This window comes from Lissotriton vulgaris, chromosome 10 (genome assembly GCF_964263255.1).
Source record: "Lissotriton vulgaris chromosome 10, aLisVul1.2, whole genome shotgun sequence".
In the NCBI taxonomy this organism is placed as follows: domain Eukaryota; kingdom Metazoa; phylum Chordata; class Amphibia; order Caudata; family Salamandridae; genus Lissotriton; species Lissotriton vulgaris.
Genome location: NC_141698.1, coordinates 299,203,055 through 299,215,782, shown reverse-complemented (window position 1 = coordinate 299,215,782; position 12,728 = coordinate 299,203,055). Strand labels below are relative to the sequence as shown.

The window sequence follows — 12,728 nt, the reverse complement described above, 5'->3', positions numbered from 1 at the left end:
ATTTTTAAGTGGGAAAAATTTTAAGTGCAGAAATAAGTTCCATATTAGGAACATTTCTGCAGAATATTTTTCTGCATATTAAGCTTCTCCCTTTAAAAAAATTGTTGTATATTTGTGTTATACATGCAACTGCACTACATATGGCGAAAGGTATGTCCTGTGCAACAAGTACATATGACACAGGCTCTCATTCACCCATCCACATATATCCTATTCATATACAGACATTCTTATTGCTGGACTTGACCCTTTTTGCAGGGCCATCCCTGAACATTTTGCCTTTCTCCTAATCTTTTTTCTGACCTGGTGTTGGTGGTTTTAGGACTCTGGGCACTTTAGCACTGCTGTCCAGTGTAAAGTGTGTGTGCCCTCTGTGGTAAACATGGTATTTTACCTGTCAGTCCCTTGTAAAGTGGTATCTCAGATATCCAGGGCCAGTAAATTAAATGCTACTGGTGGGCTTGCAGCGCTGATTGCACCACCCACCAAAGTAGCCTTTCAAACTTATCTCAGGCCTCAGCCATTGCAGGGCCTGTACGCACAGTGTTACTGCTGCAGTGATTTAACACCTAAAGTGGTTGCCATGTCTGTGACCCCCCTTTTACTGCATGTCAGTCACCCCTAAGCTAGGCTCTAGCTAGCCCTATGGGCAGGGTGCATTGTAGGTGAAAGGTAGGACATGTACCTTAAGTGGGTAACCTGTCCTGGTAGTGACAAACAGCCATTTTGGTTTCTCACTGCTGTGAGGCTGCCCTCTCATAGGAATGTATTTGGGGATTTGCTTATAAATGTTTCAGTGGTAATTCCTGATATGAGTGGAGCAGCGTGGTCAAGTTTGGTATGTTTGGAATAGTAAAAATAAATGCTGCGTAATGATGTGCTCAGATTTATGATCATTATTTTAAAAATGCCACTTTTAGAAGTTGGCATTTCTGCGTGCTATGTGTCTCTGACTGCCTGGTGTATATTGCATGTCTGGCTCTGGAGTGACAGGGGCTGGTGAAGTGTGTGGCTCCAGAGGGGCAGGATGAGTCAGCGCTAGGCTGAATGGGCAGATCTGCATTTGGAGTCGTTGGAGTCCCCTGACCCTGAATAGGTGTGCGCCTGCCTGGGTGAAAGCTGGCTCTGCCCCCTGTGGTGTGTCTGACGACCGAGCCCCCACCTGACAAAGGGGAGTAGAAGCACTGTAAACAGAGTGCTCAAGTACCAGCCAGAACAAGTGGAAACTGGTTCCCGAAGCCCTGTGCCAGGGCAGGACAAAGGGAAATGTAGTATAAATATTGGGGCTGTGACCCCATGTAAGATGTGCTGTTCGTGGGTGCTGTTTGGACCTGCTGGGCCCCAGGAGGCACTGCCACGAGGGACTGCCCCTCTGCTGGAGTGTCCTGTGAGCTGGCCTGCCTGGGCCCAACCTTGCTTTTTTGACTCTGGTTCTAGCGCTGCATGAGCACTTGATCTGTACTGCTGGAGCCCCAGAGAGGGGGACTCCGACCTTGCCAGAGGATGAGAGGAGCACTTTAGCCTTGCTGTGCCTGGCTACGAAGTGACCTGAGGGAATCCAAGCGTGGGGATTCCTCTGTGGTTCTTAGGAGAAGCAGGAGCCTACCCCGCATTTAGGCATTGAAAAGCGTGAGCCTACCCCACATTTTGGTACTTCTCGGAGAATCCGGCGGGAGCCTACCCTGCATTCGTGCACCGGACTGCTGCCAACTCAACCCGGAAGTCAGGCGCCTGTGCCTGGTTGTGGGCGGAGCTTGCAGCAGACAGGAAACTGCCCCAAAGCCAAGGAGAGTCCCACAAGTCTCCTGGGCCTGCTGAGACGGTGTCTGGTGGTGGGTGGGAGCCTACCCCGCACTCGAGGGTGTCCAGGGCCCCAAAGAAGAAGATGGGCGGTCACAGCCGGCCGGAAGGAGTGCTGGCAGAGAAGACGGCAGGCAGAGGTTGCCTGGTCTAAGGCGGGGCTCCTGTAATGCTGAGGAGAGCCCCACGTGCAGCTACGAGTTGTACGGTGCCTCACGGGCTCCCGGCTCACCCCCGCCATATCTTCTTGAGTGGCGGTGAAGAAAGAGAGCCCCGGTGAGTGGGGCTCACATTGGGCAGTGTTGGTGCCAAGGCTGTTTTCCAGCCGCACCGCTGATTGCGGGCGGCTGCTACGTGGGCACATGCCATGTTAGAGTCCCGGTGAAAGGGGCTTGAGAGGCCCTGCAGGGCCGGTGTCCAATTTTCACAGCTGCACCGCAGGAGCGCAGGCAGCTGCAACATGAGGGCAACTTGGTTGTAAGAGTTCCGGAGTGGGGCTCTCAAGGCACTGTAGTGCCAAGGCTCTTTTTCTCCAGCTGCAACGTAAGAGTGCGGGCAGCTGCAACAACGGGGGCATTTCTCTTCAGAATGAGAAAGGGGTGAGACGCACCCTTGCCCCCAGTGCATTGCGCACATTTGTGTTGTTTGCTTTGGCAGCCAGAGGGCCAGTTGGAAGGTCCTGTGATTTAGCTCCCTGACTTTTGGGGAAAAGTGCATTTGGGACAGCCCAGACGAACCCCCAAAGAAGACCAGTTGGCTTGGGGTCATCATGTTGATATTAGTAGGGTGCAAAGCTCTACCTGGGTTGCATAATGTGTTTATACCAAATGTCATGCTATATTGTTAATGCCTAATGTGATGCAGACATAATGTGTTTCTGCTGCTTGTGATGATGCTGAGTGTACAGTTTTTTGCCAGTAGGTACTTGTTGTGTTATTACCCGTTCTAATGGTTCTGACAGTGTCCCTATAGGCCATGTCATGTATATAATCCCCTGTAAATTACTACCTGGAGCCAGTTGGCCCAATGTAAATTTGTGGTTATGATTCCAATGTGTTTTGGATAATACAAAGGCTATTTTTTTATATAACCTTGTGTAGAGTTTATTTTGTAGTGTGCCTAGTGTGTTGCTGCTGTGTGTGTGTGTGTGTGTGTGTGTGTGTTGCGCAAACACTTTACAGATTGCCTTTGGAATAAGCCTGACTGCTCTTGCCAAGCTACCAAGGGGATGAGCAGGGGTTATCTTCAGCGTGTAACTCCCTTGCCATGACTAGAGTGGTGGTTTCTGCCTGGCTTAGGCGCATGCCCTAGCCAACCAGACATCTCATTTCTGACACTTATACATCTCCAAAGACCATGCTCTCACTGAGACACATGGCAGCCCAGTCATAGTCAAAGTATTTTGTTCAAACCATAGCATCTGGCTCTATGACCATTAGGCTTAATGACAATGAAGCTAGGCGTAAGGGTGCCTATTAACCCAGTGTGAGTAGCTCAGTCTTCGGTAGCTCACAGTGGTTTTAACTCATCAGAAATAACTCTCACTACAAAACAGTTGGAAACCCCTGTAAATCTAAATTAAAGGTATTCTCCCTTGTTATAGGCCATTGCCTGTGGGTAAGGTCTATAACTCAGGTTCAGGGCCATATTTCATATACAAGCAGAATGGGTGTACAATTCTCAGTAAGTGATATAATTCCTACCTCAAATTAAACAATTGTAGTGCTGTAGGACAAACTATGGCTAAATATAGCATCATATAAGTCATGCGATGAGCAGCATTAAACTGAAGGGGAAACAAGAATCCTTGCTATCAACTGAGACTACTGAAAGCCGTGAAATATTTAATCTCAGTGACATAGATGAAATCTGTCTTCATTCTTTAGTATTCTAAAGATTGACTGCGGGAGCTGTGGGAGTTCTATGCTGGTAAGCATTTCCAGGTTGAGGAACATTCACTGAAAGGATGTCTTGCCTGTGAATGGTCATCTAAATTCCAACACAATGAAATATGACCATGACACATAGAGTAACAATTCTTAAATGTGCTTCTCTTGTGTTTTAGATGTCCTTACACATTGTACTGTAAGAAAGAAAGTCCCTGACTACACAGGTCTCTTTAATTTTAACGTGTCCCCTGATGGTCTTGCCCTCTTTTTGATTTTGGCAACAATTTGATGGGTCACTAATCGTTGAGACCCATAACCAGCATATTTGTGTCCTCATTGCCTCCTCTTGTGTGAGCCCCGAAAAGTTAAACTTCTACTGGTCTGTCCGCCTACAGTCAAATGGACACAGCCACGCTCTGCTAAAGTCACAATTAGTGGTAGCTGGTTTTTGGGCTGCCTAGCTGCATACAGGGAAGTTACCCATGGGCCTTCATATTCATACAAAAGTTCAAAGGCTCATGCAAACGGGGTTCCCCATATGTGGATATATCATTTTTCACATAAAATGCTGTTGAAAGATCTTGGTCTTCCAATGAAGAAGTAGTCAGGAATTCAAGATGAGCTTGAAGAGAACTTTATTCAAGCTTCCACAAATGCAGACCCCATCCAACATTCTTGCCTTACAACTGTCAACTGACAAGCCAGGCAACATTCCTAAGCAACCCCCAGCTTCCACATTCCAGAGATCATCACCTGGATACAGAACACTGTATTCCGGGAGAGAAGTAGAACACTACAGCTGTGTACTCGACTTGCAGCTACCGCAGGTAAAACCCTTCACAATCATCCACAAGTATAAATTATGATAAACAGCTTTGCAAATGTTACCAACATGCCTGAGTTAGTGTTAACCATAACAGTTTACTAATGCTTATCAGAATGTAAAATTAGTGACTGCAAGATGGTGAATGAGTGCTGCCGACAAAGGAAACACCTATGCTCCACTTACTCTTCTTGATCTATCTTTTTTTAGCTAATATATAGCAATACATAATCCCTAACAGAGGTTTCTCTGGAGCCTCACAGGTAGAGGCTCTTTGTATCCAAGACTGCTCTCTGGGGAGGGAAACCTGAACCCAGCCCAATTGGCCTAAAGTTTGAAATTGTGGAACACACTAGACAGTGATTTGCATGCGGTTTCTACTATTTACTCAATATTGTGGAGGAGCTACTCTGCAGTCCACTTAATATATTCATTTGGGCTTGGATGGACCTTTATTGCTGTGGTGTATCCATAGCATGTAGTAGGTGTGCTGCCCACTTCTTCCTAGATAAGACTTAGCCAGGGCCCTGCTAAAGCGCTGCTTACTGGCACAGCAGCACCATTTGACAAGTCTGCAAGCACCAGCTAGTCAAAAGTGTCCTGCTCTGATGTGCCCTTCAACCAGGGGTGTAGCTTGGTCAGAAAGATTGGGGGGTGTGAGCTTCAGATTGACTGACAATCAGGTAGACATATATTGTTTAAATGCATTATATGACGAGCAGGGTGCATTGAAGGGATCTAATGGTCAGTGGAAAGGGAAAAGAATGCGGATTGGTAGGAGTACAACACAATATTTTGTAAAATAACCAATATTTTTTTAGGACTTTCACAACTGAGAGGGAGAATGTGTGTGTGTGTAAACGATCCTGGTGAAATCCGACAGACAACTCAACATACCCGACTGAAAGCACATATACCCAACTATTTATTGAAAAACACATTAGGGGGTTTAACATCCCAAACACCCCCCAGAAGCTACGCTCCTGCATTCAACAAGATATGGATGCAGAATGCTGAAGAGTCAACCTCCTCAGAACCACAGAGTCCCTTGCATATCAGACCAGCAGCAGAGATGAGCTGCTATAATACACTCCAATATTAAAAATATTGGCTTGGCCGTAACGCACACTGTTTTTGCAACCAAGCTTTAACCACACATTAAGATTTTTGCAAAGATACAATATACAAAGTATCCCATTTTGAAAGAAAAGCTAAGATCTTTCTTTCCGATCAGCAATACCCATATTTGTAAAGCTTTGCAAAGTGTTTGTTACCACATTCATACTACATTATAGTGGTGCCTTGTCTTCTCAATCCTATTTACATTCTAAGCATCTTTCCCTATAGAGCTTTTCAAACATAGTTGTCCCTGAACATTAAAGTGTACTTAGCCAGGGGCTCTAGTTACATAATTGTACTGTGGTTTCACATGTACTCTGTTTGTGTCCAGAGTAATTCAGTTTGAGATTGCCATTCTTATAATGGGATTACTGGCTCATTGTACAATGTTGTGATACCTGATAACGGGTTCAGCATTGTGCTCTTGCTTTCTACTCATTAAACCATGTTGATGCTGTACATATGATATATAAGTGTTGTTAGTAAATGTTTTCTGAAGATACAACTGTAGGCAGGACATATACACTGTATAGTGCTACTGCTGTACCTAGCCTCACTCCATTCAACCCTCCTAAGTTAAGCTTTGCATGGTTACCAATTGAATCATGGATGCTTAGACAGCCCCATTTTTTGCTGTAGACCTAGTACTCTGAGCACTCATAGCAAGGACCCTGAACTTTGTTTTTGAGACAACCTTTAGGCCCCTGCAGTTAATCTCCCCAGGAAAATCTCAGCATGGCATCCTCTATACTGTACACATAGACTACTCAGAAGACCTGACACTAAAAATTTAAAAACAGGAAGCATTCTCTCACTTCTTCTCTGCCTCTGCTGTTTGCATCTGGATAACATTTCTCATTCCCTAACCTCAAAATGCCGAGGATTTACAGGCACTTTTCTTTAAAGTGAATAGCCTTGTGCATTCTCTAAGTCAAACCTCTTGCTATATTAGCTGATCTACCTTGAGTTATAGACTTTCAGCACAAATCCTGATAGACAGTCTAATTTGCTTGGAGACCCTCTCTGATTTTCCAACCCCCAACTCCTTCCAAAGGCCTCCAAGAGAAACTGTGCTTCCTTAGACCAGTGTTCTTGGCAAAAAGCATTAGCAAAATTAAAAGCTCTGCTTTCCATATCCAGTATCTATTGGCTTTACCAATGCTTTTTATGTCTGTGTACATACTGTCCTCAAAAGAAACCTGTAACATGCACTAAATGGTGCTTACGGTCTGTTTCTTCAAACTACAGCAATTCAATGTATTTTAAAATTCCGTATTTGCCCTTGAGATCCATACATTCAATAAAGTAGCCGACGGTCTGCATAGTTCCGCTAAATTACTCTTTGTGTTCCACATGACATCTTAATTTATGAATTTGAGAAACAATTTTTAGTGTGGAGACACCACCAGACGTTCAATTTTAATTGTGGGCCAAGCCAGCTCTTGATAACCTTGTGTTTAAAAAAAAGTTTATATTAAGAATGCGCACATATACTCATACATACAGGGGTTGTCAGTGAGCTCTCTTCATCCATTTCTCTGTTCATGTGTCATTCATACTTTGCTTCTGCCCACCACAGCATTCAGCATGGACCAATAGATCAGCCCACTTCATCCCTTTGGCAATTTTGCAATGTGAGTACCAGCATTTAACCTAACCACATGTGCACAGCCACTCGAGAAGTACACTTCAGTTCTAGAGTTTGTGTGCATGGGCTAGTGGGCTTCGACATGTTTTTCATATCGTTTTTTATTGCATATTTCATATATTTGCAAAAACAATTAAAAAAATAACACTGCATGCTCATCCAGGACACACCTATCGGTTTTCCCAGTGCTTGATTCAAATTAAGTGCAATCATTTGCAGGGCTTAATTAAGTGTATTGAGAGGGGTATTTGCAGAGGTATTAAAATTAAAACACCTTGTCTAATCATTAGCTTAACTCCCAAATCTTTCAATTAGTTTTAATGACAACATTCTTCTAAAGACCTCATAAGCCTAATTTCCTTCTGCGCCCAGAGAACACATCTTAGGAACATTTGTATCATGGATTTCTTCTATCACCAAATTGTGCCTAAATGATCACTGTTCAATTTGAAAATAGCCGGTGTTACTGTTGCCTGATAATATTTAAGAAGACCTGTGCAACTAAACCCTCCAATCTTCACTGCTCCGTATAACTACCTGAGACACAAAGGGGCAATGTTATAGAAAGCGTCCCAGGAGTGCAGCAGGTGTGTGCACTGGTGCTCACTCCCTTAGGGCACTTTGTATTACAGAGGAGCTGATAATGCTTGCATGGCCCCACGTGTAAAACACATTGTGCCGCCACTAAATAAATGGCAGTAGATTTCAAGGCGGCATTCCCGCATTTGCGTAGTGGCGTGGGTCCATGCAAATGAGGTAATCCTTTGCCTTTGCATCCTCACCATATTGCAGACGCAAATGGGAAGGCAAAGATGCCATTTGGAAGAAGTCTGACTGTGCACCACAGAGAGGTGGTGCACAGTCAGTGACACACTTGAAAGGGGGAAACACATTTCCCAGGGTTTCCATAAGCATCCTCTTTCAAGTGGTTTGCAGTGACTCACTGCCCCTGCATACAGGGGGTCTCTGCCCCCTTTGAAATGCAGACCAGTTGCCACATGCACAGGGAAAGTAGGACCAGTACCTTCAAACAGTCGGTCCCATTTGCTGGGATATGGTGCATTGTCCCAATCTGCACCCGGTGCACACTCTTAAATGTGCACCACGGTGCTGAGTGGGCAATGCACCATAAGCATAATACGGCAACAGGTTTCAATAGGCCAGATAAATTGCAGATTTTTCCCCTATAATTCTGCACATTTCTGTTGACAGATAATACCTGAAAAAGAACATTATATTGAAAGTTGGTGATTTATCTGGGCAAATTGTTATTCAATTTGACCAATTTTGTAGCTCATTTATATCCTTCAAGAGCCCATAGTCAGATCTGCTTTGAAGAGAAGCAAGTGACATATACCTCAAGTAGTTTATATTTTGTTCAATCCATTTGGAAATAAAAGCCTGAGCTAGGTTTATACTGCATTAGGATTCACTGAGTTTTTTCGACTATCTACTTCATATACATGTTGCATTATTAGCTCTATTGCTTGGGAGATGGCCTTGCATGGATGGCGATGGACATCCTTGTATCAGTTCCTTTGCAAAGCAGCTGAGGTCGGACAAATATTCAATTACGCAAGTTCTGGACCCAGAAAAGTTATATTTAGGAAATACCCATGTAATAAAGGGTTTCTCCTAGCAAACCTCCCATACCGCTTAAAAATGCACCTCAACGGTCCGTGTTGAGTTCAAACAACTGCCTCCTCAGCATCGAGAGACATGACATTTGCTGATTTTATTTTGTACACCTTGTTGATAAAGTGGAAGACATTTCTGGTACTACTTTCATTTTCTGAATGAAGCCTGTTTGATTAGGGTGAACAAAGGTCGAGAGTAATGTGTCCAGTCTAGCGGGAAGTATTAGTATTAATCCATATTAATCAGTGCAATGAGGTTTGTAGGAGGCATTTAAAATGGGGTCTTTATTAGGTTTTGGGATTACCAAAGAGGCAATTTAGACCAAGTTGGGCTGTCCTCCATTCCATAGACTAACAAAAGGGAGAGCAAGGGATCGTGTTCACCTTGAGTGAACGGAGAGTACTCCTGTTCCCTTGATTAAGGACTAAATAAACAAAGAGAGGAGTACCACCATAGAGAATCAATAACTTTTTCTTGATTCTCTATGGTGGTACTCCTCTCTTTGTTTATTCTGTCCTCCATTCCGCCATGGCAAAGGACAGATGAACTCCTCTGCCCTGGAGAGGACAGATGTACTCCTCTGCCCTGGCGGACATACAGCCCACCATATTTAGGTCTCCACCCGCCTGGTGGAGATCTCGATGGGACCAGAGGAGCAACTGCATTGTCAGCACCTCTAAAGGCTCTGAAAATTTGCTGAGAGACTGCTGTGTTTCATGCAGCCACTAAGCAGTCTTTTTTTTTTTTCAAAACAAGCTCCCAAAGTGAGAGCCTGTTTTTGTCAAACAAATAACTAATGACCCTGATATGCTGGGAGTTTTCTCCAAGGGTGTGGGGGACATTGTTTCTGTTCGAGATCGCCAGGCGGTCCCAAGCAAGAAAAAAGTAAATAAGACCGTATGAGCTAATTAGTGTTGACGGTCTGAGGTACTTATACCGGCAACCCTGAGTTCATTGGGCCGTTAGTGGAAGGTTTACACTGGCAGATAGAGTGGGGGGCCCCACTGACAAAATCATGATTGTCTGCCTGACTATAACTGAATGGATGAAAGTGTTTTGGGAGGTTCACAGCCATGGTTGGTGCAGGTAAGAGTGGTGAGGCGGGGGCAGGGAATTGACAGACTACGATGAGGGAGAATAACATTTTTTTTTAAGTACTTACCTTGTGCTCGCTGCATTGCCAACTTAGCGATGCAGCGAGCGCGAGGTAAGTGGTTTTCTTTTTTTTCTTCTTCTTTTTCTACTCCATTGTCGTTGTCTGTCACTCACTCCCCTCCCCCTCGACCCCCCCCCCCCCCCCCCACCCCCGCCCCACCCATGGCTCTTGCCTGCACTGGCTGCGGCTGGAGGTACAGTAACAACTGTCTGATTGAAATGATCTAGAGGAGATAAATGGGTGAATCGTGTCTTTCAGGTAGTTTGGCAACACCTGTAAAAGCACCCATGTAAGTGGCAAGGATATTTAGCATGAGTTTTGCTCACCAGGGACGTACTTGAGATTCTTCCTGAGACAAGAAATATGAAGAAAGATGTTGTCTGTTATGTGATGGACTTTGGCGTCAATGATGAGTGTATTTAGTCAGGAATATCCTAATTTTTTTAACACCTTGTTTTGCTTTCTGGGTTCAAAATAAAGAAGTTTCAACTTTTGTCCTTAGGGAGAAAATCCCATTCCGAGAACATTATGTTTTTTTACATTATGTTACACGTTGATATGTTATGCTCTTCTATCGTAAGTAATGTGTATTATTTTATAATTCTGTTTTAAGTTTCTGTTGTATGCTATGTGCTAGTACTTTATGTCGGTGATGCCACGTCTCACCCTGACGTCTTCGCAATCCCACAGCTCCCACTTCGCGGGATGTACTGTGTATTATTTTATAATTCTGTTTTAAGTTTCTGTTGTATGGTATGTGCTAGTACGTTCTGTCGGTGATGCCACGTTTCGCCCTGACGTCTTCCCAATCCCACAGCTCCCACTTCGCTCCTCATGAGTTGAACTGTTTATGTGTGAACTGCACTAACAAACATCCAAATGGGGATAAGTGGCCTTTTTTGGTTAAAAAAACGTTCAGAATGTAGAATGTCAAGTAAGTTATGGCTCAGAATGCAAAAAAAAAAACTTTTTACAGTCCGATTAAAAGGCAAACACAAAACAGTAACATGAAGTAAAATGAATGTAACAAACGGCACAGAAAAGAAAGAACCGAGGAAATAGATACATTGTATAATCTAATTTGTTGATGTGCGCTACGAAGCGCCCTCTCTTGCATGTGACACTTTAAACACGTACAGCATTCAGCAACAAAAGAGTAAGGTAGAAAAATTGTTCTTCCGATACACAATGATCATCAAGGGGCCTAGGAGCAGAAATTGCGAATTTGAAATCAATTTTCCTTCATTCTCCACAGAAGGTTGAATCAAAGACAATCTAACAAATGCAAAGACAGACCTGGGTCATTTGAACATGGAACCATTAATTTCAGTAACACGAATGGGCTACATTTTTTAAAAGTGTCACCTATCACCCCAAATATGCTTTTATAACGTCCACGAGTATTCGGTATTTCATGCAAATACAAACTCAGCCCAGACCCCTTCAACAGGCTTTCCCTATCTAGTTGCATGGGCTTAGATAAGCAATAAAATGTATACTGTTAGTCTGATAAATTCAGATGGTACCTTGGCGTTCTTATGTATTAACTATGTACGAATCTTTTAAATGTACGTATTTATTTTGTAATTGTATTTAGCTAAAGCGCAAAACGTTTGGCAAAGGGTTATGTAATGGCCCTCTCTTGTCAAACGAAAAGGAGTGCGCACCGCTGTATAAAGAGGTTACAAGCACATGCATACTCGTACTCAAACTACGTAGGACCCGGTGAAGTAAGGGCGCGGGTCTCCCGACAGGAAGCGGAACCCTGTCCCCTCCACTTGGTATCGATATCTAATAAAAGCAATGATTATACGTAGGGAAAACAGCGTATCATCTACTGATGGCGAGTTTGCTGGACGCGCACCTGTACCGGAAGTAACGGCGGCGGCAGGATGGGGTGTCTTACCTCTATGAGCTGAGCTAGCCCTGCCCTCAGGGAGCAGGCGAGCAGGACGACGGAACTCCTCGAAAGAGCACAGCACTGCCGGGAGCTGGGGGGCCACGCCATCTTATTTCCTGTTGTCTCTCCTCCTCTGCCTCTCCCGCGCGCGTGGACCAAGGCTGGCCAGGTGATAAATGGCCAGCTAGCCGCTGACAGCTCCCTCGGACGCGCCCAGCATCCCTTCCTTCCTTCCCCCGCTGCAGCCTGCCTCTCCACAGCCCGACGGTCACAGAGAGTCAGTCGGTGGCGAGCCCGGGGGAATCATTAATTAATGACACTGGTGTCATTTACACTCGGTGCCGGGGAGCTGGTGGGTGGGATCATTAGGAGGGCTGCGCGGAGATCTGTGACCAGGCGCGTCTCCCAGGAAAGAAACCTATTGCAGTGTACCGTGCAAATGTTTCTATTTCACCAGACAGACAGGAGCAGCCTCTTCTGAGCAGCGCTCTCACTGCCAGATGGGGATGTTAGTGCAGGAATGTTTCCGAAATCGTTCACACCTCTCATCACCTGAGAGACGATTTTTAATGCATCGCGTGAGTGGAACCAATCGACAAACTGGTAAGAAAGATAGGGAAAGGGGGGGGGGGGGGGTCATTGCATCTGCGGTAGAGGTAAGTAACATACAGAGCAAAGCTCCGAATTTTTGGCTGCCTATCATCCATCTGAGATAGATGGATAAAATGATAAAAACTAGCAGCACTGAATATAGT

The 12,728-nt window shown here is 44.7% G+C and overlaps 1 protein-coding gene across 1 annotated transcript in view; it reads right to left on the bottom strand.

Moving 5' to 3' along the window:
- Positions 1 to 12,230, bottom strand: part of TMIE (transmembrane inner ear) — a 620,236-nt gene extending 608,006 nt beyond the window's left edge. Inside the window, exon 1 of the mRNA XM_086939594.1 lies at positions 11,980 to 12,230. Within this exon, the coding sequence (XP_086795720.1) occupies positions 11,980 to 12,081 (102 nt within the window). The 5' untranslated portion in view covers positions 12,082 to 12,230. The remainder of the gene's footprint in view (positions 1 to 11,979) is intronic.
- Between the last annotated feature and the right edge of the window lie 498 nt (positions 12,231 to 12,728).